The 26,154-nt window shown below is 62.8% G+C and overlaps 3 protein-coding genes across 8 annotated transcripts; all 3 read right to left on the minus strand.

The window, feature by feature from the left end:
• Positions 1-9: 9 nt before the first annotated feature.
• On the minus strand, positions 10-11,848 carry PLIN4 (perilipin 4). 3 transcript variants are annotated; one of them, XM_079115278.1, is made up of 8 exons: positions 11,779-11,848; positions 11,594-11,661; positions 11,053-11,200; positions 10,195-10,256; positions 4,486-8,581; positions 4,182-4,369; positions 2,151-2,237; positions 10-2,078 (listed from the first exon to the last, which is right to left on the minus strand). In XM_079115278.1, exons 2-8 carry the CDS (start codon positions 11,642-11,644, stop codon positions 1,749-1,751), a joined length of 4,962 nt encoding a protein of 1,653 aa, XP_078971404.1. In that variant the 5' UTR covers positions 11,645-11,661; positions 11,779-11,848; the 3' UTR covers positions 10-1,748. The 3 variants fall into 3 exon arrangements, with proteins under 3 accessions (XP_078971404.1, XP_078971403.1, XP_078971405.1); XM_079115277.1 differs by lacking the exon at positions 11,779-11,848 and having other exon boundaries at positions 11,594-11,760; XM_079115279.1 differs by lacking the exons at positions 2,151-2,237; positions 11,779-11,848 and having other exon boundaries at positions 11,594-11,760.
• A 2,697-nt stretch (positions 11,849-14,545) lies between these two features.
• Positions 14,546-21,941, minus strand: PLIN5 (perilipin 5). 4 transcript variants are annotated; one of them, XM_079115289.1, is made up of 8 exons: positions 21,489-21,941; positions 20,677-20,758; positions 19,906-20,101; positions 19,166-19,248; positions 18,520-18,700; positions 17,571-17,770; positions 15,858-15,968; positions 14,546-15,518 (listed from the first exon to the last, which is right to left on the minus strand). In XM_079115289.1, exons 2-8 carry the CDS (start codon positions 20,734-20,736, stop codon positions 14,985-14,987), a joined length of 1,365 nt encoding a protein of 454 aa, XP_078971415.1. In that variant the 5' UTR covers positions 20,737-20,758; positions 21,489-21,941; the 3' UTR covers positions 14,546-14,984. The 4 variants fall into 4 exon arrangements, with proteins under 4 accessions (XP_078971415.1, XP_078971417.1, XP_078971416.1 ...); XM_079115291.1 differs by lacking the exon at positions 21,489-21,941 and adding an exon at positions 21,013-21,481; XM_079115290.1 differs by lacking the exon at positions 21,489-21,941 and adding an exon at positions 20,897-21,481.
• A 905-nt stretch (positions 21,942-22,846) lies between these two features.
• On the minus strand, positions 22,847-25,035 carry LRG1 (leucine rich alpha-2-glycoprotein 1). Its single transcript, XM_079115296.1, has 2 exons — positions 24,849-25,035; positions 22,847-23,992 (listed from the first exon to the last, which is right to left on the minus strand). Exons 1-2 carry the CDS (start codon positions 24,878-24,880, stop codon positions 22,981-22,983), a joined length of 1,044 nt encoding a protein of 347 aa, XP_078971422.1. The 5' UTR covers positions 24,881-25,035; the 3' UTR covers positions 22,847-22,980.
• Between the last annotated feature and the right edge of the window lie 1,119 nt (positions 25,036-26,154).

Genomic DNA, 26,154 nt, shown 5'->3' on the forward strand with positions numbered 1-26,154 from the left:
CCATCCTGCACCTCGCTGGAGCTCCGAGGACCCACTCCTTTTCTGAGAAGATGTGCTTAAGAAAGAGATGCAGGCAAGCTTAGGGGGTCATTAGCCGCGCTCAGGGTTCCAGGAAGGAGGGGCAGAGCAGGTCTCAGGTTGCTGGCCTTCCATGAGGCAACTGCCCCCAGCTGTCGCAGCAAGGGAGCTCCTGGCTCATGGATACCCTGAGTGTCTCCATCTCTGGGCACTTAGGGCAGAGGAGAGGAGAGGGTTGGCGCTGGAAAGTGAGCTGATGGTCACCTGCCAGATTTTCTGATCACCACAGCCTCTGACCCTGTCAGGCTCCCATGTCCTCCTCCATGGGGATCTCTCAGGGTCCCCCTGAAGATCCTTGGAGAGCATGATTAGGGAGGAAGGGGTCTCCATGGCTGCCACCTCACGCAGGCCTTGGCACGCTGAGCAGACCCAGCAGGCCTGGTCCCTCTGGAAAGGCCTCCTTCACACTTTGCCTCGGCTGCCTCAGCCTTGCTTCCTGAGGGACCAGAGGACTGTGGATAGGACTGTAGGTGAGTGGCCAGAGACAGGAAGTAGCTTGTTTTGTCACTTCCCTAACCCAACAGAGTAGTTCTCCAGCCAGGCCAGTGCAGAGCTACGAAGGGTGGCCGTGGTGGCTGCTGGCAGCTTTCTCCTCAGGAAGCCCCTGCTCAGCCTCACTGGGTGCTAACAGGTGGTGATTCTGCCTCAGGGTGCCTGTGGTGTTCTGGTACATTCTGCAACAAGGGAGCAAGGTTCTCAAGACACCTAAAGTGTCAGGTGTGGGGGTATACCTGTCCTCCTAAGTAGGAGACTGAGGCAGGAGGATCCTAAGTTCAAGGCCAACCTGGACAACTTAGCAAGACCCCATCTCAAAATAAAAGTACTGCAGATGGAGCTCAGTGGTAGAGCACTTGCCTGGCATGTGGGAAGTCCTGGATTCCATACCCAGTACTGGGGCTGGGGGGAGACAATGCGGGCCAGGTGCAGTGGCCGCACCTGTAATCCCAGTGGCTTGGGAGTCTCTGAAGCAAGAGGATCTCAAGTTCAAGGTCAGCCTCAGCAACTTAGCAAGACCCTGTCTCTAAGTAAAATGTAAAAATGGGTTAGGGATGTGGCTCGGTGGTTACATGCCCCTGGGTTCAATCCTTGGTATCAAAAAATAAAAAGATGGACTGGGGGACAGCTCAGCCGGTAGAGGGCTTGCCTTGCAAGCACAAGGCCCTGGGTTGGATCCCCAGCACCAAAAAAAAAAAAAAAAAAAGAGAGAGAATGTGGTTGCTAGGGGCTTTGGGGCGTCCTTTCAGAGCCAGTAAGATGACAGCTGTGGAACCAGATTGAGGGACTGGAAGGGTCTCCATAGGATAGAAGGGTCCCCAGTAGGGACGGATGGAGAGCACTTCCATTCCCCTCCTGGTGGACACGCTCACTGAAGGGCTGCAGGTGGGGGCTCATGGCCAGCAGTCTGAGTGAGCCCAGCTCCTAGGTCAGGAGAGAGGCTAACCGTGCTCGGGGAGGAGGGAGTGGGGATACAGGCCGAGGCCCTGGAGCAAGGTGGCTGAACTCAAAGTCACACGCCCTATGGCTCCTCTTGTTTCTGGCCAGCTCCAGCTTGCAGGGCCCAGGGCTTCAAGTGACCAGAGCTGAATTTGGGGCCAGGAGGAGACTCTGAGCATGGCTCCCTGGGCAGTGCAAGCAGAGTAGGGAGATGCTGCGCCCTGGTCTGTGGGTGCCTATGGCTGCCCACCAGGGGCCAAAGTGAAGGGCCCCACCAGCCAGCCAAGTGGGGGGCTGTGCTGCAGGCCATCTAGCAGCTGGTCCAGCCCCCGCCATGCCTGGCTCACTCCTGCTCGGCTCTGGGCCAGGCGCTCAGCTGGCAGCTCCCCAACAGACCCAGCCGAGGACACGATGCCGTAGAGCTCACAGAGGCTGTGCCGCACCCGCCCCACCTGTTGTTGGAGCCCAGCCGGCAGGCCCTGGAGGCTGGAGGCCAGGCCACTGGAGGCTGTGTGCAGCTGCCTGACGAGGGTGCACACCCTGGACAGAGCTGCTGCGTCCTGCGCCTGCGGGAGGAAGGAGCACGGTGAGCAGATGCGAGGCAGGGCTGGGGGGGCAGCACCCAGTGCCAGACACACCTCTTGGGGACCCACGTCCTCTGCTCTGGCACTTGAGCCCTGGTCCAGGCACAGCTTCTCTTGTGGAGCCTGCATGGCCTTCTCAATCTGGAAAGAGAGAGGTTCCAGGGATGTGCTGGCCTCTTGGCAGGGACTGGGGACGTTCATAGTGCTGACCCTGGAGCCTCACCCCCAGACCTTCCCATGGCCTGGCAGGAAGACCATGAGCAGTCCCATCCCCTGAGGTGCTCAGGGAGACTCGGTGCGATCGTGGCGCCCTCAGCCCAAGACCTTACCTGGCTTCCCATGGCTACTCGGAGAATATCCAAGTCCTCACCACGGCCGGTGTGGTCTTGCCTCAGTGGCAACTATGACCTTATCCCCACCAGCACCCCATCGTTCTCTCTGCAGGGGCCACTCGGGTTCCGTTCTGTCCCTCCGCCACTCCCAGCATGCTCCGGCCTCAGGGCCTTGCACGTGCTGCCCACTCAGCCCTAGCATGCTCCTCCAGGTTACCTCTGGGCGTGAGGTGGCCCCGTCCCTCCCTGTCACTAACTGTTCATCACAGGTGCTTCATTAGGTGTTTTATGCCTCTCCACTGGTTGCTGTGTCCCCAGCACACACACACTCTGCCTGCGCAGGACCTGTCCTGTCTCACTCAGACCCTCCCCTTCAGCCTTCCCTGCAGGAGACCCCCAGGGCCTCCAGGACTATTCTCGGGTTCAGCCCCCAGCTGCCAGCACCCTGCTTTCCTCCTTCCTCAGGCTCTGCGTCCACAGCCCACCAGGGCCTTCCCTCACTTGCCTGTGGCCATCTGCAAGCCTCTGGCAGCCCAGAACCCAGCCGCTCACCACTGCAGCTGCTCCTAAGCCCGCTGCTCGCCTGCATCTGTACACAGACTCGTCGCCCAGCCTCTGGCTTCCTGCCAGAACCCCCACCTCCTTGTGGCCTGATCTCCTCACAGTCCTGAGTGATCCTCTTAAATAAAATTGTCAGATCCAGCCACTCCTCTGCCCACAGCCCTCTAGAACACTCATGTCCCTCCAGGTCAAGGCCCTGTAGGACCCGTGCTGTCCCTCCCACCTCCCTGCCTCCCTCTCTGCCCCTAGCCCTTCTGCTTCCACTGCCTGGGCCCCCATTGCTGGCTAGCCCTGCTTTAGGGCCTCTCCTGCACAGGTTGGGTCCTCCCTCTAGACCTCTTTGTCATTTAGATCTCACCTCAAATGTCCCCTTTGGGTAGACACCCATGGCTGCCACTCCTAGGTCCTGCTCATCTTTGTGGCTGAGCGCCCTCTGATGTAGCATACGTTCATTGGATACTTGTCCCCATCCCTCAATACGGCGTGGCCCTTGGGAGGGCTTTGTCCCTAGTGCACCCAAGGCATTCAGTGATCCGTATCGAGTGAGCATCTCATGATCCTGTTTCCATCCCAGCATCCTTTGTGTGTGAGCCTGGGCAAGCTCTTTCTTGCCCTTCGCGTGGCGTCCCTTGGTGAAGTCTGCGCTGCAGCCATTCGCAGCGTGTTCCGAGGGACAGCCTTCCTTCACAGGTGTCCACTGAAGGCCTCCTGAGAGGCAGGAGGTCCTTTAAGACTGGGGGCAGGGACGGAGACTGGGGACGCTGCTCCCTCTAGTGCCCCAGATATCCACAGCGGAGGATTACCTGACCCAGTCCTATAGTGCCAAGGGGGACCCCCTGGAACACAGCCAAGACAGTAGGAGGGGAAGACCCCCTGTCCCCTGGATGCTGCATTGGTCCCTTGCTGGGGTCTTGTGCAGGCCCCACGGTGCCCAGCCTGTGCACTCCCCTCCCTGCCACACTCCGCTGCTCCTGGCACATGCCCACCCGGGGTTGCCACCTGCACCTCTGTCCTCTCCCAGGCTTTGCGCACTCTCCTTGTTGGCCAGAACGTGCCTCACGGGGACAACAGCCTGTCCTGCCTTCCCTCTGCATGTGGACAGCCTTTGTGTAGCGTTGAGTCCCCAGGGGCTGCCTCGGCAGAGGCATTTGAGGCGGGCCTGGGGTTGGGGACCCCGGGGGGAGGCTCTTACCACCTGGAAGGAGTCCTGGAGCTGAGCCAGCGCGTCCCTGGCTTGGAATTGGCTGTGCTGCAGGTGGCTCAAGGCATGTTCAAAAGCCCGCTGGCGGAAGCCTGGGGCCAGGTCGCCTAGGCGGACGAAGTAGCTCCCCTGGTCAGCAGAGAGCACCTGGGGGCCGGGCTGGGAGGCTGCCAGCTGAGCTGGAGAGGAAGAAACCAATCAGCCCTGCAGGGTGACAGCATGAGTGCCACAGGAGCCACACCCACGGGCAGGTAGGGCGCCCAGGTCAGGAGGATAGACCCACTCCCCAGCTCACCTTGCTCCTCGGGATTCATGGGCTGGAAGATCTCCCCCAGTCCCTCCAATTCATCTCGAAGCGTGGCGAAGCCAGTGGTTCCTTCTTGGACAACTGAAGCCATCTGTGGCCCCGCCGCCTCGCTCGGGGCCCCATGGGTGAACTCAGCACCGGGTACAAGGCCCTTAGTGGCACTTGTGGCCTCCCCAGCAGGTTCCCAGCCTGCACCAAGGGGACCCAGGAGGTTGGAAATCCCAGAGGACAGGGCTTCTGTGGGGGCCAAGGCCGTCTGCTCCCTGCCTGTGTCTGCAGCCCAGCGGGTGTCCTGAGCCCCTGGAAAACAGTTGCGCGTGGGGCTGAGCCTGGCGTGGGCAGCACCTGAGGCCATGTTCCCTGCCCTGGCAGGCCCAGCAGCAGTGGCTTCCTTGGTGCTGATGTCCAGGGCTTCCTGCACAGCCCCTTGGGCCATGTTCACAGTACCAGTGACCTCGCCACAGACAGTGTCAGTGCCAGGCAGCATGGATTTGGTGATGTTCATACCAGTCTGGACAGTGCCTTTGGCCACATTCGTTGCCCCTGTGAGTCCAGTGGACACTGCATTTTTGGTGCCTGTTAAGATAGCTTTTGAAGTGTCCAGGCCCCCCTGGACGGCCCCTTTGGCCACATTTATGGCCCCAGTCACTCCAACACAGAGGGTGTCTTTTGTGCCCATCAGCATAGTTTTGGTGGTGTCCACTCCAGTCTGGACAGTGCCTTTGGCCACATTTGCTGCCCCTGTGAGTCCAGAGGACACTGCATCTTTGGTGCCAGTCATCATGGTCTTGGTGGTGTCCACCCCGGTCTGGACGGTCTCCTTGGCCACATTTGCAGCCCCAGTGAGCCCAGTGGACACAGTGTCCTTTGCACCCAGGACCACAGACTTCGTGGTGTCCATGCCGGTCTGGACGGCCCCCTTGGCCACATTCACGGCACTGGTCACTCCACTGCAGACGGTGTCCTTGGTGCCTGTGGTGATGTTCTGGGTCGTGTTCAGTCCAGTTTGTAGGGCCCCTTTGGCCACATTCATGGAGCCCAAGACCCCAGTGGACACTGCATTTTTGGTGCCTGTCAGGACAGCTTTTGAAGTGTCCAGGCCCCCCTGGACAGCTCCTTTGGCCACATTCATGGCCCCGGTCACCCCGCTAAAGAGGGTGTCCTTGGTGCCTGTCAGCACGGTCTTGGTGGTGTCCACTCCTGTCTGGACAGTCCCCTTGGCCACATTGACGGCTCCTGTGAGACCAGTGGACACTGTGTCCTTGGTGCCGGTCAGCACGGTCTTGGTAGTGTCCAGACCCCCCTGGACAGCTCCTTTGGCCACATTCATGGCCCCGGTCACTCCGCTACATACAGTGTCCTTGGTGCCCATCAGCACGGTCTTGGTGGTGTCCACCCCAGTCTGGATGGCCCCCTTGGCCACATTTGCAGCCCCAGTGAGCCCAGTGGACACAGTGTCCTTTGCACCCATGACCACAGACTTCGTGGTGTCCAGGCCCCCCTGGACAGTGCCTTTGGCCATGTTCACAGCGCTGGTCACTCCACTGCAGACGGTGTTGTTGGTGCCCATCAGCACAGTCTTGGTGGTGTCCACTCCAGTCTGGGCAGTGCCTTTGGCCACGTTCACTGCCCCCATGAGCCCAGTAGACACTGTGTCCTTGGTGGTGGTCAGCAAGTTCTTGCTGGTATCCAGGCCCCCCTGGACAGCCCCTTTGGCCACATTCATGGCCCCAGTCACCCCACTACATACAGTCTCCTTGGTGCCTGTCGGCACGGTCTTGGTGGTGTCCACTCCAGTCTGGACAGTCCCTTTAGCCACATTCACTGTTCCCGTGAGTCCAGAGGACACTGTGTTTTTGGTGCCTGTCAGCACAGTCTTGGTGGTGTCCAGTCCCCCCTGGACAGCCCCCTTGGCCACATTGACTGCTCCCATGAGACCAGCGGACACTGTGTTCTTGGTGCCGGTCAGCACAGTCTTGCTGGTGTCCAGTCCCCCCTGGACTACCCCTTTGGCCACACTCATGGCCCCGGTCACACCACTGCATACAGTGTCCTTGGTGCCGGTCAGCACGGTCTTGGTGGTGTCCACCCCAGTCTGGATGGCCCCCTTGGCCACATTTGCAGCCCCAGTGAGCCCAGTGGACACAGTGTCCTTTGCACCCATGACCACAGACTTCGTGGTGTCCAGGCCCCCCTGGACAGTGCCTTTGGCCATGTTCACAGCGCTGGTCACTCCACTGCAGACGGTGTCCTTGGTGCCGGTCAGCACGGTCTTGGTGGTGTCCACTCCAGTCTGGACTGTCCCTTTTGCCACATTGACTGCTCCCGTGAGCCCAGTGGACACTGTGTCCTTGGTGCCGGTCAGCACAGTCTTGGTGGTGTCCACTCCAGTCTGGACAGCCCCTTTGGCCACATTCATGGCCCCAGTCACCCCACTACATACAGTGTCCTTGGTGCCTGTCAGCACGGTCTTGGTGGTGTCCACTCCAGTCTGGACAGCCCCTTTGGCCACATTCATGGCCCCGGTCACCCCACTACATAAAGTGTCCTTGGTGCCCGTCAGCACGGTCTTGGTGGTGTCCACTCCAGTCTGGACAGTCCCTTTAGCCACATTCACTGCTCCTGTGAGACCAGAGGACACTGTGTCCTTGGTGCCGGTCAGCACGGTCTTGGTGGTGTCCACCCCGGTCTGGACGGCCCCCTTGGCCACATTCACTGCTCCCGTGAGCCCCGTGGCCACAGTGTCTTTGGTGCCCATGACCACAGACTTCGTGGTGTCCATGCCGGTCTGGACGGCCCCCTTGGCCACATTCACGGCACTGGTCACTCCACTGCAGACGGTGTCCTTGGTGCCTGTGGCGATGTTCTGGGTCGTGTTCAGTCCAGTTTGTAGGGCCCCTTTGGCCACATTCATGGAGCCCAAGACCCCAGTGGACACTGCATTTTTGGTGCCTGTCAGGGCAGCTTTTGAAGTGTCCAGGCCCCCCTGGACAGCTCCTTTGGCCACATTCATGGCCCCAGTCACCCCGCTAAAGAGGGTGTCCTTGGTGCCCATCAGAACGGTCTTGGTGGTGTCCACCCCAGTCTGGACAGTCCCTTTGGCCATGTTCACTGCCCCAGTGACCCCAGTGGACACTGTGGCTTTGGTGCCCATCAGCACGGTCTTGGTGGTGTCCACTCCAGTCTGGACAGTCCCTTTGGCCACATTGACAGCTCCTGTGAGACCAGTGGACACTGTGTCCTTGGTGCCGGTCAGCACAGTCTTGGTAGTGTCCAGGCCCCCCTGGACAGCTCCTTTGGCCACATTCATGGCCCCGGTCACTCCGCTACATACAGTGTCCTTGGTGCCAGTCAGCACGGTCTTGGTGGTGTCCACTCCAGTCTGGACAGTCCCTTTAGCCACATTCACTGCTCCTGTGAGACCAGCGGACACTGTGTCCTTGGTGCCGGTCAGCACAGTCTTGGTGGTGTCCAGTCCCCCCTGGACAGCCCCTTTGGCCACATTCAAGGCCCCGGTCACCCCGCCACATACGTTGTCCTTGGTGCCAGTCAGCACGGTCTTGGTGGTGTCCACCCCAGTCTGGATGGCTCCCTTGGCCACATTTGCAGCCCCAGTGAGCCCAGTGGACACAGTGTCCTTTGCACCCATGACCACAGACTTCGTGGTGTCCAGGCCCCCCTGGACAGTGCCTTTGGCCATGTTCACAGCACTGGTCACTCCACTGCAGACGGTGTCCTTGGTGCCCATCAGCACGTTCTTAGTGGCATCTACTCCAGTCTGGGCAGTGCCTTTGGCCACGTTCACTGCCCCAGTGAGCCCACTGGTCACTGTGTCCTTGGTGCCAGTGATCACAGCCTTTGAAGTGTCCAGGCTCCCCTGGACAGCGCCTTTGGCCATGTCCACTGCTCCCATGACCCCACTGGACAGTGCCTCCTTGGTGCCTGTGAGTGCTGACCGAGTGGTGTCCAGGCCTCCCTGAACCACGCCCTTAGCTGCGTCCATCACATTGGCCATCCCAGAAGAGATGGCCCCCTTGGTCCTGGTCATCCTCGAGCATGCCAGGTCTTTGGCCCCGGACATCGGCTGATAAGAAAGAGCAAGTGGTCAACCAAGTGGTCAACAGCAGTGCTGCACCCCAAACCTCTGTCCTTACTCCGGCAGGCCAGGAGGGAGGGGCATGGCCTCCTAGAGAACAGGGCCCTGCCCGCCCAGGCTGACACACCTGCCCTCCCTCGATGTGTGGCGGTCACCTGTTTGTATTCTCTGGCAGATTTCAAGCCTGGCTTCCCAGCAGCAGTGGGAAGGGCAGATCGCTTTTTAAAGCTTCAACAGACTCAAGGAAAGAGGTGAATCAAGATCTAGAACAGTAAGGACCAGAGCAGAGGCCGCCTTGGGTCTGAGGCACAAGGTCTGGATGTCCTGAGTTGGTTTGGGCCCCAGAGGGCAGATTCTGCAGGCTCTCCCAGGACACGGGGTGGGCAGCTGGCACCTCTGGGTGGTGCCATGAGCGTGTGCCTCTTAATTCAGCAGGCCTCAAGTGGGGAGGTCGTGCCCTCTAGGACACTCGTGGTATCCGACGAGGTGTCCTGGCCTGGAGGGATGGAGGCCAGGGACGCTGCTCAGCACCCTGCAGGGCCAGGAAGGCTGCACTGTGGGAAGGGATCTGGGCCCAGATGTCTGCGGGGGTAGGGTGAGAGGCTGGAATTCTGTTCTGGACACTTGGCCCTTGCCCACAGGTGGCTCAGGTGCCCACTTTGGCTCTGCAGCAACTGGGCTTGAATCCCAGCTCTGACCTTAGACGAGCCACAGCCACCCTCTGAGCCTGCGCCCTCACCTGAAAATTGGTCATGACAACGACAGCTCCTTCAAGGAGGGTGGAGGAAATGGATCCTCGAACACAGTAGGTAGGTGCTCAGTTAATGCCAGCAGAGGGTGTGGCTTTAGCCGGCTGTGTTTTTTGTTTTCTTTTGGTACCAGGGATTGAACCCAGGGCTGCCACATCTCCAGCCCTTTTATTTTTTATTTAGAGACAGGGCCTCCCTAAGCTTAGGGCCTTCCAAAGTTGTTGAGGCTGGCTTTGAACTTCGATCCTCCTGCCTCAACCTCCCAAGCCACTGGGATTACAGGTGTGGCCACTGTGCCCGGTTGCCAGGTGTGTTTGGACTTGGGCCAAAGAGCCTTAAGGGGTGAGCACAGTATTTCTTTGTCCTCTGAGGTCCTCAATTCTGGCAGATGAGCAGAGAGGGGGCCATGGAAAGCTCTAGAGTGGGGACATGTGCTGGGTAGAAAATTTGTGTCAGGCTTTGCTGTCCTTTCAGCTTGGCCAGGCCTCAGGGACACTAATACTGCCAGTGGACCCACTTTCCAGGATGGGGTCAAGGCATGAACTGGTGACTTCCAGACCGCAGCCTGCCACGCCCCACCGTGTGAACTTGTGCACCTGGCTCAGCATCTCTGTGCTGCCTTCCCCTTGGGGCAGGTGGGAGGACTTAGCCTGGTGAACATCGAGTGGGGTGCTGTTTTGGTTGCACTGCCAGAGTGGAGCCCAGACTTGGAAACAGACCCAGAGGAGAAGGAGCCACATGGATCCCCAAAGCAGGACCCGCAGTGTGTGTGCCTTCTCCCTGTCCTTGGACAACCCAGGTGGCAGGAAGGGAACACCCACAGGCTTCAGGCCAGCCTCTGCAGCCCCTCACCTTTTCTGAAGGCTGTGGCAGTTCCTCTGTCCCCCTGGGCATCTGTTCTGCTTCCGTGGCCACTATGGGGACAGAAGCTAGTCAGGGAGGGTGTGGGACACAGGTCGGAATCAGCTCCCTGGTGCCTGTTGCATAATACCCCAGCACAGCTCAAAAGGTCAAGAATGTCCCAGCCATCCAGCCAGGGACAGCAGGAGGTGACATCGTCAGTCCTGGGCAGGCTCGGCCACTAACCTGTTGGGGTCTCCTGGCCCCCGGCAGTGCACTGCCCTGGGGCAGCACTTGCTGGGTGGTCTCTGCTGGACCCGGGTGCTTCTCACCCTGAGCACTTGGGCCCACAGAGCCTGGGATGGTTGGCAGCCCCTGTCCTGCGCTAGCAGCTGCCAGCTGCCTGTTGGCCAAGGTATGTGAGGCAGAAGTCAGCTGCTTGGGGCTCCCGGCCCAGGGCGAGGCACAGCCCTGGTGGCTGCCTGGCCCCGAGTTCCCTCAGCAGCTGCTCTGGTGTCCTGGGCCTGCCTGGAGCATCCCAGCTGACTCACAGGACGAGGAGCCCTCCAGGCTGTGTGGCCCCAGGGCAGCTGCTGCCCCTCTCGGGGCCAGGATCCCAGTCTTCTGGAAGCCCAGACAGGCAGAGCACCTGGCCCTTCCCGTGGGACACCAGAGGCGGGGGGGCGCAGAGCATGCAAGGGGTCTTGCAGGGGCAGGCTGGTCCGCACTCCGGCCTGCCACGTGGGCAGCCCGCTCCCCATTCTCATGCCTCAGCTCCCCGCCCCGCACTGCATCGAGGACACGGACGTCCTTCGGGGGCTCCCTCTGCCTGGGCCCTCGCAGACCCCACCCCCATCGCCGTCCACTCACCCTGAGCCTGAGGCTGGGTGGCCTCAGGGGCAGGGGTGCCCGAGGGGCTGGCAGCTGGACGGCTCTGTTTGCCGGAGCTGTGGGCGTTGGCCACCAGGTTGCGGGCAGAACTGAAGCCAGGCAGCGACGCAAAGAAGCTGCTCAGGGTCTGTGGGTGGGTGGGCAGTGTGAGCGAGGCCAGGCTCTGCCTGGGACCCTGCTTCCGTCACCATCTCAGCCTTTGCTCCAGTGACCTTGGACACCTGGGCACCGTGGGCAGACACAGGAGACTGGCCGCCAGCTCGCCAAGGCCACTTCCTGCCTGCTGCCCTTGCACAGACAGAGACACTGAGGCTGGGAGGGGGGTGTGGCTCGCCTGGGTCACTCCAGGGGAAAGGCAGGGGGTCTGTGTGCCGCCCCCAGCTGGGGACCCCAGGGGGACTGGCCTCCAGCTGCTCCCCACGCCATGGGGCAGCCTCTCCCACCCAGGAGCGTGGAGGTCGCTGTGGAGGCTCTAGGGTCTCGGGCCAGGCGGGCCGCGCCCCGTCCTCTCCTCCTTTACCTTGCCCTTGGGCTTGGGGGGATCCCGGCTCCCTCCCTCCGCAGCAGACATGGTGGTGGTCTCCGCAGCTGGAAGGGGCAGAGAAGGGGCGTGAGGCGTGCTCAGGGTCATGCCATCCTGCGGGAGGTCCAGCAGCCCGGATGCCCGCCTGCCCGCCTGGGTTGCAGGGAGGGGAGGCTGCTCACCTAGTTGCTCAAGGCTCCCGCAGGGCGATGGGGCTGCAGCTGGCAGCTCCCTGTGCCTCCGGTTCCCAGGCCTTATAGGGTCTGAGGCGGGTGTAGGCTGGGCCAGCGGAGGCGGGCGGCCAGTGGGGCTGGGGGGCGGGGCGGTCACGTGCCCGCCTGTTGGGCCTAGCGTGGGCTCAGGGCCCAGCACCTTTCCCCTGCTCCCGGCGCAGGGCCAGGACTCTGCCCGTGCACCCCCCCCCAGCCCCGTCAAGTGCCTCAGGGGCCTTGGACTCCCCTGCTAGGCCCCAGGGAGCCGGCCCGCTTGCCCTCTGCCTCCGTGTCCCATCCGTGAGATGGGTGCCATTCAGATGCTGCCCCCCTGGGATGCCTTGGCTAGTTACCATCTTCTTGCCTGCCCCCAGCCTCCTCCCCTCCCGCAGGCGGCCTCCCTGCTTCTCTCTCCCCTCCCCTCATTCCTCTGATCCAGCCACACAGGCTCCTGGCAGTGAATACGGCACACCAGGTACGATCCTGCCCCAGGGCCTTTGCACAGCTGTGCCCTCTGCTTGGCATACCCTCCTGGACGCCCACATGGCTGCCTCCATCCCTCACCTCTGCCAGGCCTGTTTGGCTCTCCATCATGTGCCAGCACCCAGAGCAGGGCCTGGCGCACACTCGGCACTTGGGAAACTTGGCTAAACGTGGCTGTGGGGTGTCGCTGAGTGGGAAGCGAGGTGACCCATGACCTCTCCCCCCAGTGCTGCACTCCACAAACACTGGCTCAAAGGAGCAGGGGTGTCCTGATGAGGGAAGGGCTGTGCCCCTTTCTAGAAAGGATCTGTGTCAAAATACAGACCAAGATGGAGCAGTGCGGAGAGGGAGGTGCCCTAGGCGCGACAGTCGGCCTAGTTGGCTGGGCCCATCCCAGGGAGGCTCCCTTGAGGAGGTGTCCTGGGCCTAAGGCCACAGGGCCAGGAAGTGCTAGAGAGAGGACTCGGTCTCAGCTGCCGCGTGCCAAGTGGGCCACAGGTGGATCCAGTGGGCCCTCCCTGGGTGCGCACCCTGCCTGTAGCCCGGATGGGGATTCCAGCTACGGGGTGAGGGGCACATCTGGTCTGCCCTGGGCCCTGAGCTGGGAGTGGGGAGGGTCCAGCCTCTGGGCCTGTGATCCCAGGCCATCTCCTTGGGGTCGTCACCACGTTTGCCAGACAGTCGGGGAACAGAGAGGGTGTGCCCCCTGGTCTCCTTGGGAGGCGTGTGCTTCCCAAGGGTGGCAGGAAGATCCTGGCGTGCCCTCCCCTTTCCCGTGAGAGAAAGTCAGTAAAGTGGACACCCAGCCAAGCCCGCCCTCCTCTGCCACAGACCCCCAGGCCTTGCCCTGCCTGTCGGGTCCCCTTGCTGGCTCCCCTTCCCCCTCCTCCATGGGGCTCCTTGCTGCTCCTCCAAATGGCAGGCTTGGTCCAGCCCCAGGCCCTTTGGCTGCCAAATCCCTCACCTCCTGACACCACCTCCTCAGGGCGGCCTCCTGGGCTCCCACTGAAACCACTCGGCCCTCTGCACTGCCCCTCCCTCCCCTCCCTTTCATTTGTCCCATCAATTAACACTAAAATAACGTTCTCCTGCCCCATTAGCTGTCTCCCATACGAGGACCTAGAGGACATAACACTGTGTCCCTAAGAGGGAGCTGCCTGGCACACAGTCGGTGCTCAATAAGTGCTTGTTGAAGGAACCAGCAAGCATGTGCATGAGCCTTTACTAGGATTCGGTTCAGCTGCCACCCCTCCCAAGGCCACCTCCCAGAGAGCGCCACACTGAAGGTAGGGCATCACTTGCCCAAGTAGCCGGAGGCACGGTTGGGACCCAGCCAACCCCAGGGCAGCCTTGACCGTTCTCTGGCCCTCCCCTCCGTGCACCCAAAGTGGTTCCCTCTGTCATGCCTTCGCCAGGGCTGGTCCCGCTGCCAAATGCCCTTCCCCGGGCGACTCCAGACACCCTGGCACCACGCGTGGCCCTGCAGCACCGTAGCCTGTGTGGGAGGAGCCTGGGCCAGGGGAAGGAAAGGGCTTCTCAGGCTGGGCTGTGGGGGGCGTGAGGGGGCTACCCGCTGGGTGCAGCCTGGGAAGGCTTCCTGGAGGAGGCGTGGGCTGGGGCTTCGTGATGGGTGAGACGGCAGGGGGTGGAAGGGCATCTAGCAGGCAGGCACAGCTGCCCCGGTGGCCTGGAGGCAGGAACAGCCCAGTATTGGGACACAGCAGGAGGATGAAGCTGGATAGTGGGTCTGAAGGTGCCAGGGAGCCATGGAGGTTCCAGAGCAGAGGAGGGAGGCCAATCTGGCATGTGGAAAGTGGCCGGGGCTCCCAGAGCCATCCTCTGGATGGGTCCCAGGGAAGCCAGAGGGCATCCTGATCTCACCACGCCACATGGTGCTTTCCCCACACCCTGCCCAGCCTTGGGGGAGTCAGAGGGGCAGCCAGGAATGTGGTCAGGTGATGCCCTGCCTGACTCCCCCACCCCACCCGCGCAGCTGGAGGGACCACAGCCACGCCAGCCCTGCAGGTCTAGGGGTGAGCAGAAGGGCTTCCTCCTCATCGACTCCCTTCCCCTTCCTGTCTTTCCCCGTGGTTTCCAAAACAATTCATTTATACTAAGGTGAGCATGGCTTCCCCTCCAGGCAGATGCAACTGAGCGCGGCATACAGGGACCACATTCCTCTGGAATGCTGACTTGGAACTCGCCCACCAGGAATGAGTCCTGGGTCGCATTCCTCTGAGGCCCCAGCGCCCTGGTTCTGAGACAGAGGCCATGGACCTTTGGACAATGCGACTGTCTTTATTCTGGAGAGCAAACGACATAGCACATAGGTCTGGTGGGCTGAGCAGGCCCAGTCGGTATCTCTGGTGGACCCCTCAGCCTGATTGCCAGTCTGGGGGACACGGGCTTCCTTTGAAAGCCTTACAGACGCCACTGGGCAGACGGTGCGCTTCTCGGGGCATTGTGATCGGGGGCGGGGCAGGGCACTGATAAGGAGCTACAGAAGCCTGAGTGGCTTTGAGGCCGCGCCATGCCCTGTGTCCAGGGAAGAGTGGGAGGGCCCGCTGTGCCGAAGGTGGCCAAGGTCCCAGCCTAGGCCCGGCTGGGCAAGGCCGTCAGTGCTGGTGCGCGGCCACCAGGGGACAGCAGATAGCCGGGCGCGCCGGGCGGGCGCGGGCCGCGGGCTGCTGGGGTTAGAAGTCCAGCTCCGGCATCAGCGTGTGCTTGACCGGGCGGCTAGGGGCCTCCGGCTCCGCCACGCCAGTGTCCCCGGGGAGGCACGTCCCGTCACCGTGCTCAGCCTGCCAGGCTCTCTGCTGGGCGGGCCAGTCCATGTGCGCCCAGCGCGGGTCGGGGTCCCCTACCACCTCGTCCACCCAGTCCTCCAGGCCAAGCAGAGGCTCGGAGCGCTCCACCAGGATGGGCGCGAAGGGCCCCACGAGCCAGGGCAGCGGCACCGCCTGCACCACCAGCTCCAGCAGCTCGTCCACGCAGGCGTGGGCCCTGGCCACGCGGCCCCGGCCCTCAGCCAGCGCGGCCGCCGGCACGTCCCCGAAGGAGCGGGCGTCAGCGAAGGCGGCCTGCAGGGCGTCCACGCTGCGCCGCACCTCCGCTACCTTCTCTTGCGCGCCGGCCGGCAGGCCCCGCACGCTGGCCTCCAGCGCCTCCACCGTGCTCTGCAGCTCCAGGGTCAGGCCGCGCGACAGCACCAGGGTCTCCAGCTCCGCCTGTGGAGGGAGGGGCCTCAGGTGCCTGGCCACGCCCAGGGCGCGGACCCGGGCCCTCCGCGGACCTAGGTTGCGGCTGGGGACTTCCGTCTCTCAGTGCAGACACATGGGCTATTGAGACCCCGCTCCGCCTCCCTTTCTCACTTGGACGCACAGTAGGGCCGCTGCCCTGCCTTGGTTTCCCCCAGGACCCCCAAACAGCTGACCTCAACTTTGGTTTAGGCAGCTCAGGACTGGCTCCTGGCCGCCCACGAGGTTCCAGAACCCCATGTTCGCGCTCCCTCCCAGCCTCGCCAGGAGCCCCAGCTGTCCCCCACCCCGCCTGCCCCACCTCCTCACCTGGCTGCGGCTGCGCCCGTTCTCCAGGGCACACTGGCCCTGCCACAGCTCGGTCGCCTTCCCAGGCTGGGCCGAGGCGGTGGGGCTCGCCCCGCACTGCATGCGCTGGATCTGCAGGAAGGACGGAGGTCGGGCTGGAGGATCCGGGTGGGGGCTCGAAGACCACTCCAGCCTGGATGGTCTCAACCAGCAGAGTGAGCACCTCCTTCCAGAGCTGTGGACCCGCCTGGCCACCTGCCCTCCTCTGCCCTCGCCGCCCCTCAGGACCAGGGGTCCCCTGCAGCTCCACGTCACTGCACGGCCACTGCGCATGCTGGCACATGATATGATGTCCACCCATGCTCCTGCCTCGTCACCCCAGTCTCCATCTAGAAGATGCCCTCCTGGGACCTTCCTCCTCCCCTCCTGGCTGGGCAGACCCCCTTCAGGTTCCAAGCACACATCATGGCCTGGGGGACACAGGCCTCCCCAAGGGCAGCTGGAGACCAACATCCCCACAGAGGCCCAGCTGCACATGGGCGAGCACGAGGTAGCGTGAGCCCTGGCATGCTGGTCCCGGGGTCCACCCAGCCCTGCAAGGAAAACCGCCAACGGAGATGAACATGGTCCAGGTATACATGGGAGTATCACTCAGCCTTCAAAAGGAAGCCGCCTGGAGGACAGCGTGCTGAGGGACACCAGCCAGACGCGGAAGGACACCGCGGGGCCACGCTCAGGACAGGAGTGGAGCCTCCGGTCCAGACGCAGGAGGCGGCCTGGTGGGACCGTGCTCCGGCTGGGCAGAGGAGGGTGCGCTGGGGTGGTGCCCGTGCTTCCTGCTGCTGGGCTCGGCTGGCTCCCTGGTGACACTGGGAAGGCCTTCCTGTGTCAGCCGGGTCCGCAGCAAGGCCGGGCCCTCAGCTGGCGCTCAGCAAGCAGCACTGAGTGGCTGAGCGGGGCAGTCCCTGTCCTCATGAGCTATCGGAGTGGAGGGGCAGATGCCCAAACCAGTGAATGAAGAGGCAGACGCTGCTTATCCAGAGCAAGGTGTGCCAAGACGGAAAGCGAAGCGTGCCAGGCGGAGGGCACAGCTGTGCAAGGGCCCTGGGGCAGGAGGAGCCTGCCATGTTGGCTGGAGCAGAGGGAGCCAGGGGCAGAGGGGGGCAGGGGACCGGGCAGGTCGCTCAAGGCTTGTGGGCCACAGGGAGGACCCCAAAGGAGGTGGGAGCCATGGAGGGCTTGGGGCAGAGGAGGGAGGGACCTGACATGGGTGCTCACAGGTGCCCTCTGGTGGCTGCTGTGGGGAGGACAGACTGTCAGTGAGGTAGGCGCTCAGGAGCCAGGTGAGTCTGGAGGGAGCTGGGCCAGGCTGGAGGTGGAGGAAGCAGAAGCCAGTGGCTGGGGTGACCCCGCACTTAGCCTCAGTCTGGCTTGTTGGATCTGGGAGGGGAAGAGGGGGCCTGGGATCTCCCAAGTGGTGTCCTGAGGCCCTGGGAGGTTGGAGCCGCCCTCAGCTGAGCTGGTGACAGAAATGCAAGCGAGCAGGCATTCCTGGGGGGGGGAGGTAGAGTGACCTGAGGCTCGGCCCCTCCCTTCTGACCTGCCCAGCTTCCCATCCTCAGGGTGCCCAAGTCCTGGACACACAGCTGCCTGCTTTCAGACGTGCCCGGGGCAGATGCTCGGCCTGTGCTCGCCGTGGGCACAGCAGCGTGGGAGCAGGTGGAGAGCTCTCACCAGCTCCAGGGTCTCCTGCAGCTGGGCCAGCGTGTCCTGGGCACGGTGTCTGCTCTGCCTCAGTTTCCCCAGAGAGTGCTCATAAGCCAGGTGGCGGATCTTCGCAGACAGGGAGCCCAGACGCACGAAGTAGCCCCGTTGTCTCCTCTGATCCTCCACGGAGGCCACGTCGGGGCTCTGGGCCTCAGCTGCCAGCACCGCTAGAAGATGGGACAGGGTCTGGGGTCGGCCCGGTCACTTCCAGGTAGACAAGCCCAGGGCTCCCAAATGTGCAGTGTCCTCCTATCCCCAACCCAACCTCCTCCCGGCCCTGTGAGGAAAGCACTGTTTCCAGCCCCACTTTGCAGACGAGGGCAGGGGCAGCCCACCTCACGCCCAGGCCCGCTGCCCCAGCCCGCCCGGCACAGCCTCAGCACAGACCGCAGCCCAGCACCAGGGGCTGCAGCGGAGGGCCTCACTGCCTTCTTCCGAGGGGGCTCAGTCAGCCCTCCGCTAGTGCTAGCAGAGAGGACTCGGGAAGAACCGCCCCAGGTATCAGCAATTGCCGCAGGCAAGATAGGAAGCAGGGGCAGGGCCCGGGGACCCCGTCCAGGGACTGGCACTGTCAGCCATGCTTCGTTTCTCCAGACAAGGCAGAAACCAGGACTGGCAGTGCACCCTGCTTGGTGGATGCATGGAATGGCTGACATATTTGAAAAACAGTGCAAAGCCATATAGACCAGTTCAGAGGGCCACAGTTCAAGACCGGGTCCTCAGGTCTGCAAGCCCTGGATGCCCCACTGAGGTCTGGTGGTCTGACTGCAGAGGGATGCAGGCTGAGGGGCCACTGGAGTGGACTGGGAGCTCAGGCTTGGTTCCAGTTTCCTGCTAATCCACTGTGTGTCCTTGGGCAGGTCCCAGACCTCTCTGATCTGGACGCTGTGGCAGGAAGGCTCAGGTGTGGCCTCACCGAGCTCCTCCTCCGTCATGGGCAGGAAGTGGTCCACTAGCTCCTCTGACTTGTCCAGCACAACGTCCACGGCATGGCTCACGGAGCGCTTCAGCTCCACGCTCCAGCGTCGGCTCCGCCGTGCCAGATCCACCACGCCTGTGACGCTGCTGGCCACTGCGTCCTTGGCTGAGGTCACCACCTGGCGGGAGGGGCCCCGCTGCAGGCGCTGGTCTCTGGCTGTGCCCCCACCCCGCTCCCTGGGGCGTGCCTCAGTTTCCCCTCTATAAAGTGGGGCGATAAGACCCTCGCCCCTCGGGTGGTTGAGGGCGGTCGCCGAGTACGTTGTATGTTTGTGCTGATTATTTGGTGGGCTGGGTTTTCCTTTGGTTCCTCGTGGACCCCCAGCCCCCTCCAGCCGTTCCGACATTTTATTTAGAGACAGGGTCTCACTGAGTCGCCTTGCTGAGCCCTGGAGGCTGGCCTTGGACTTGGTCCTCCTGAGCCACGGGATCACAGGTGGGCACCGCCCTTCCCGGCTGGGATTTGGGGTTTGTTTCTGAGTTAGTGAAAGTCTGACCCTGCTCCAGGACCCGCGACAGCACCCGCCTCCCTCCTCTGGTCCCACCCACCCCACAGCAGCCCCGGGTCCCGACACCCTGGGTACCATGTCGGACGGTTGCTGGAGAAAGGGCAGCTTCTCCTCCAGCTTGTCCAGGCCCCTGCAGGCGAGGTCATTCACTGTGGCCACTGAGGAGAGAGAAGGGGAAAGAGGGACACATGGGGAGATGTAGAGGGAGGGAGTGCCGGAGGCGGCAGGAGAGACAAAACAGAGGCCCAGCTGGAGCAGGCAGGTCCCTGAGACCCAGAGGAGCCGCAGAGAGCCTGGGTGAACACCAGGGCTCTGGGAGAGGGGGCTGGGGACCTGGGAGCCTCCCGCCCCGGCTGTGCCTCTGCCCCGCCCCTCAGCCCCAAGGTGACTCCTCAGCCTGCCCAGCTCAGATGCCCCAGCCGGCAGCCCGAAGCCATGGAGCTGGGAGGCCCTGGGCTGGGTGGCTGTGCTCCTGGTCCAGGTGGGAGGCAAGGGGTCTTTCTGCCAGTCACCAAGGTGGACTCCTGAGCTGGTGACAGGGGCCCCTGCAGATGCGGGAGATGGGGGCTGGGCCGAGGAGGCGGTGGGGCTCAGGATGGGGGGCAGGGGGCAGGGGAGGGAGGTGGACAGACGGATGGCCCCAGGCATGGGGCTGGGAGGGGGGAAGGAGGCAGGAACAGGGGCCGCTGGCAGCAGGCAAGGCAGAGGCCAGGTGGCGTGGTGGAGGGGGACGGGCCTCAGGCGCTGCGCAGGCAGCAGGTGGGCGGGCAGGGGCCGCCTGTTCAGGGCAGCCTAGGCCCGTGGGCGGGACTCACGCTGAGGCTGCAGGCGGTGCAGCAGCGGCTGTGCCTGGTCCAGGGCCCGGGTGGTGAGGCCGCACACGCAGTGCTCTGCCAGGCGGCAGGCGGAGCCCAGCAGCGGGTGCCTGTCCTTGGCCGCGCTGTACGCGTGGGAGACGGCTGTGCAGGTGGTCCTGACCAGGGGCAGGGCCACCACCCGCTGCACCACGCTCTGTGGGAAGGGGTGGCATCAGTGGGTCCCGGGGCCAGGCTGAGGGAGGGAGGCCTGTGGACCTCAGGAGGCACCAGCCTCGGTTCCCGGGACACCCAGAGTGTCGCAAGTTCTGGGTCATCTGTGTCCCAGGGCGGGCAGGAGGGCCCAGCTGTCAGAGAAGCTGCCCATGTGCGGTTCTGCTCAGGCCACTTCTGAGCTGTGTGAGCTCAGGCAAGTGACTTGCCTGCTCTGAGCCTCGGCTTCCCCAGGGTGGTGGGTGGTGTTTAGTCGCAAGTCGCCCGTAAGATACACTGATGGCTGCCATCGCTGTCACTGTTGTTAGGAGTGACAGCGGACGTGGCAGAAAGGTGCATGCAGGGATGCGGGGTGGGTGGGCAGCAAGCTGGCCAGGCAGGGCATCCTGGGAGGTGGTCCCCAGGCCTCCTCGCAGCCCCTCTGGGGACCAGCAGGGCGCACCAGGCTTCTCCATGGGCCCAGAATTTCACTCTCCCACTGGGGACAGGGGCTGGGATGTTGGCCTGAAGCTGTCCCGAGAAGTACTGTCCCCTGCCCTCCCGTGCCCCACCCCTCACCTGCTGCTCCTGCTCACACAGGTTGGGTCTGGGGACCTGAGAGGACTCCTCGTCAGACATGGCTGCTGAGAACAGGGTCACCCTGGGGCAAGACAGAGGGGGACTCCTGCGTGCCAGCCCTGGGGCCTCCCATCCTCCCCGGCTCCCAGGGCCTGGGGTCCTGTCCATCTGGGCTGTGACTGGGGCAAGTGGCTTTCCGGCTCAGGGCCTGCTTTCTCACCTGTGGAGTGGGTTTCCTGCAGGGCACAGACACCGCACCAACAGGCTAGGTGCACAATGAGGAGCCGCTGGCGTGGCGGGGGCACTGTGGTGACTCACTCAAAGACCTCTCATTACCTGCTGTGTGACTGGGCAAGCTCCTTCACCTCTCTGAGCTGTTTCCTCTTCTGTAAAATGGGGGCAGTCCCCGCCGCCCCTGCCTGGGTCAGACCTGCCCTAGCAGCCCCTCCACACACGGTCGAGGTGCAGGTGGAGGCTGCAGGATCTGGATCAGTCCACAGTCCTTTGGCAGAAGGGGTGGTCCCCGCACACAACAGGTGCCCGTTGCACCCAAGGTCACTCGGCTAGCACGGTCAGAGCTCGACCTCAAACTTCAGACTTGCCACTTGCGGTTCTTCCCCTGGTTGCCACCCCTGCGCCCTCTGAGCCCTGGTCCCCTCCCAACTGGGTCCTGAGCATGGGCCAACTGGGCCAAGGGTCTCGGCCACCTGTTCTGGCCCGTCAAACCCCTTCCACGCCGCCGCACCCTCTCCAACCTCTGACTAGGGGTCCCGAGTCTGGGGAACTCCGGGGACGCAGGTCGCAGCTCTCACCTGGTCGTGCTCAGCCTGGGACCCGAGGAAGGTGCCTCGGCGGACCCCAATCCGGAGCTCCAGTCTCCGCCCCCCGCTGGCTCCGCCCGCCTTATAGCTGCTCGGGGGCGGGGCCTCCTGGAACCGACCAATAGGGAGACACCTCAGGGCGAGCCCAGGGGCGGGACTTCAGCCCTCGGCCTGCGCTCGGCCTGCGCTCCTCCTGCTCGCCCTGCACTCTGAGGTTGCCATAGTAAGCCAGGGACGCCGTTTGCCTGAGGATTGAGCTACTGGCCTTGGCCAGGCAGTGTCTGCCACCTGTCACCTTCACTGCTGTTGCCTCGGGGACAATGGAGGACGATCACAGCCCTCACTACCTTGCCAAGTGACCTCGGGCAAGTCTCCAGTGATTTTCTTTTAATTTTTTTGCACTGGGGATTGAACCCAGGGATGCTTTACCGCGGAGCCACATCCCTAGCCCTTCTAATTTTCTTATTTGAAACAGGGGCTTGCTAAGTTGCTGAGGGCCTCTCCAAGTAGTTGAGGCTGGCCTCAAACTTTCTATTCTCCTGCCTCAGCCTCCTGGAAAGCTGGGATTAATTTTGCCATTTAACTAAGTGTGGAGCCAGAGGCTGGGTCCCTTGGGTTCACATATTACAGAAGAGCAGATTGAGGCTCAAGAGCCTGGACCATTGTGTCCGCAGGACTGAGGAATCTGATTGAAGTCCAGCTGTTAGACTCCAGATCCCCACTCTTCAACGGGCCTTCCCAGGGGACTGAAAATCCTGTGCCCCAACACTTCAGGGTCCCCCATATCTGACCCCGCCCCTGCATGGCCAACTCTGCCTTGGCAGGGAGCTGGGGATTTGATCTGAGAAACAGAGCCCCCCGGGGACCCTCTGGTGCCTTCGTTGCCCTGTTGAGCTTGCCTGGGACAGGTGTCCCCTCGGGAGATCCCAGGCCAGCATGGGCCTGAGACCTGAGAAATCTGGGACACAAGCTCTGGCAGGAACCTACCTGTAAAATGACACCAGGCAGCGGTCAGGGATTTATTTCCAGTTGAGGCCCAGGACGGGGGAGGGGGAGCTGACGCCACGGGCATCTGATCCCAATGGCGTTGGTTCGGGAGCCCCGTCTTGCTACCCAGGCTCTGGCTGGCCCCACCTCTTCTTTTCTCCTCCTCCGTCCTGGGCATGTAGGACACAGACATACAGGATTCATCCGATTCAGTTCATCGGGTGTTTACTAAGTCCCTAGTGCTGGGTCACAACCAGCTCTCAGAGAACCCCTAAACTGGGAAGACAAAGCAGATGTGGCCAGGACACAGCCAGAGGCAGGGACAAGGGGCTTGCGGGTAACTGGGGGACTCAGAGGCGTGGGAAATGGAGGATCAGCCTTCCAAGGGGAGGGGAGACTGTGTGCAAAGGCCAGAGGCCGGCAAAGCCAGGCGGGCTTGGGGAGTGGGCACCAGAGGGAACCTGGGGTCTTGGCCACGCCTTCCCAGCCCCAGGCCTCACGGGGACCCCGCCACCGCCAGCAGCGTCTGGCCCCTCAAGGCGTCCGGCCCAGCGCAGCGTGTGTCATTCTGAGAGAACATCCTGTGCTTGTTGGCCACAAGCCAGTGACAGAGGTCATCCAGGTTTTCGTCGCAGATCCAGGGGTTGCTGGAGATGTCGAAGCCGTCCTTCATATCCCTGGATGGCTTTCCCAGAGACTTCCAGAGCCCTCTGGGCATGCTGGTCAGCGAGTTGTTGGACAGGTCCAGCATGTCCAGCTCCTTCTGGCTGCGGAAAGCACCCGCAGCCACTGTGGTCAGCTTGTTGTCGCTGAGGAAGAGGTAGCGCAGGGCCGGCTGCGTGGCCAGCAGGTCCTCTCCAAGGGCCCGCAGCTGGTTGCCCTCTAGGTGCAGTCGTTGCAAGCACAGCGGGCCCCTCAGAAGGTCAGGTGGCAAGGTCTCCAGCTGGTTGTCCCCAAGGTCGAGGGTACGAAGGGCCGTGAGGTTGGCCAGCAGCCCGGCAGGGAGTGTCTGGAGGCGATTCGAGGACAGGTCCAGGTACTCCAGTGCTTTCAGGCCGAGCAGCCATGAGGCCTGCAGGACTTCCAGCCGGTTATGCTTCAGCACCAGGGTGCGGAGTGCAGTGGAGGCCTGGAAGAGGCCAGGGGGCAGCCGCGCCAGGCTGTTGTGGGTGAGATCCAGCACCTTCAGCTGGGGCACTGGCAGCAGGAGCTCGGCGGGCAGCTCCTGCAGTTGATTGCTGGACAGGTGTAGTTCCTGGAGGCCAGGGACGCACTGCAGGGCCGCGGCCGGCAGCCGGGCCAGGGTGGAGAATTCCACCACCAGGAGGGCAGTGTCGGCCGGGAGCTGGGCAGGGAACCGGGCGGGCGAGAAGCAGGAGACCGAGCTGCCCTCCATGGACGGCAGCGTCAGGCAGGCTTTGGGGCTCGGCTTGACCCCCTGGGCCAAGGCCACCAACGGCAGCAGTAGGAACAGGGCTCGAGGAAGATGGGGGTCCAGGCCCCCTGAGCTGTAAGCAGTCACAGAGGTGTGATGAGCCCAGGTGACGACACCACAGCAGAACACCAGCGCCCTCCACCTCCCAGCCAGCCTGGCTTGGGCCACCTCCTTGCTCAAGGGGACTGGGGCACTGCAACCAGGTCCCCCTCCTCCCCTGGCTTCCACCCCACCCCACAGCTGCCAGAAGAAGCCCCTCTTTCAGGGAGAGTTCTAATTCCATGGCTCTTGGCTTTCCAGGCTGGCTCTGCATCCCACCCTGCCCCTCGGCCAGCCCAGCTGCAATGGGCTAGTAACTGTTTGCAGTCCATTCGGATCCAGCTTGTTTTCTGGGCCGGTTCATGTCTCCCTAGCTGTGTGTTCTGATGGCAGAATCTGTGAACTCCTGCTCAATCTGCAAAGCCCTGGTTCCAATGCCCCTTTTTCACGAAGCTTTCCTACCCTTTCCTACGGGGAAGGAGTTCCTACTCACCCCTCCTCTCTCTGTCCATTTGTGACTATGTAGGGTTAGGTCATCTGTGCCCTGTCCCATCTTCCTCTGAGCTTCAGGTGCAAAGAGGCCATTTTAGACATGAAGGGTGTCCTGCTTTGGGCAGGTCTGGGGTGGGTATTTGGTCAAGTGGGGGGTGGTTTATAGTTGGTGCCACAATCCATGGTGGCCTGGGGCTGCTGCCCCTCCAGGTGTTCCCAGCCCCACACTAGCAGATACCTGCTTGGACAGCCTCTGTCCCTGGCCCTGGGCCTCTCCCTCCCCTGGTCTGGCCCGAGGCCCCCTGGGCTTCCGCAGGTGTGTGAGCACACCGAACGGCCACCTGTCTCTACACGGCCTGGCCTTGGGGCCTGCCGGGGGGCACAGGGCAGAGACCCACCTCTGCTTTTGCTGTCCACCCCAGGAGGACATGCTGGCTCTTCTCGCGTCTTCCTGGGTCTCCTTGGCCTGGAGAGGTGGCCTTGCGCCTGCTTGGATTGGGGGTAGGGGAGCCAGTCGTGGGGAGGACTCCACCCAGTGCTGTTCCCGTTAGGGCCAGAAGCTGACCGGGCAGGGAGGGCGGGATCGCAAGACCACTTCCTGGCAGCAGCTTCCGCCTCCACTTCTCCGCTTCTCAACCCAGTTGTCCTTCCCTGACTTCCTGTTTTGGGGGCACCCACGAGCCTCGAGCTGAGTCCTCGGCTCCCCCGGCCCAGGCCAAGGCTCAGGACTGCAAGGCACCACCCAGGCCAGGGTGATGGCTCTGGTGTACGCGGTCACCTTGTCCTTTTCTTAAAGTTGTCGTTTTTGGAGCATGGAGTTCCGTAATGAGGAGCACAGAGAACAATGGCTCTGCGGAGACGCCGGCCGCAGGGTCTGCCGCCAGCAGAGTTGGCAGTGCCAGGCCTGCATGCCCCCAGTGTCCTGGGCAGGTCCTGCCCAGCCTGGCGTCCTGGCCTGCCCCTGCATTCACCGCCCCACCCCAAGGGACCCGCTGGCTCTGCCCTGGTCTTCCTGGGTCTGGACTGCTTTGCCCCCTGAGCCCAGACCGCGGGGCTGGGTCTCCCGACCGCTCAGGCTCCTTCTTCAGAAGCTGCCGAGCTGTGTGCGGATCCTTCGCGTTTCCTCCCAGTACTTTGGGGGCTGCACAGTTCCCTCTGGGAATGCTCGGGCTGCACCCCTCCAGCTGGGTGGGCAGCACCGCTTCCAGCCTCGAAGCTAAGTCTAGCTATTCAAGGGTGACCTGCGCGGGGACCCAGCACCGCCTGGCCTGGGGCGACCCTTTCTTCCAGCCCTGTCTCTGATGGCTGAAGTTCAGCTGTGAGGGTGACCGAGAATGCCGTCCTAGTGGAACCCAGGGGCTCAGAGACAAACGCTCTGGCTGATGGTGGCAGCCACAGATAAGGGTGGGCAGCAGACCCCCACGAACACAGGCCCAGACAGAACCAGAAACAGCAGGACGCGCAAGAGGGACGGATCCACAGGTCACTGTCGGGAACAGACCCACAGAAAGAGCCCGCGCTCAGCAGGAGCCGGCGGAGGCCGTCAGGGTGTGTTCTCCGCCGTGAGGAGGGACTGGAGTGTCCTGTTCACGTTCTGATCCCCGCAGCATTGGGGGCGCTGCATGGCAGAGTGATGGGCTGGCGCGGCCACGGCCCTCTCCCCAGATGAAAGCAGACCACACCCCCAGCTCAGAACCCAGTCAC

The sequence above is a fragment of the Sciurus vulgaris genome (assembly GCF_902686455.1).
Source record: "Sciurus vulgaris genome assembly, chromosome: 16".
Classification (NCBI taxonomy): Eukaryota; Metazoa; Chordata; class Mammalia; order Rodentia; family Sciuridae; genus Sciurus; species Sciurus vulgaris.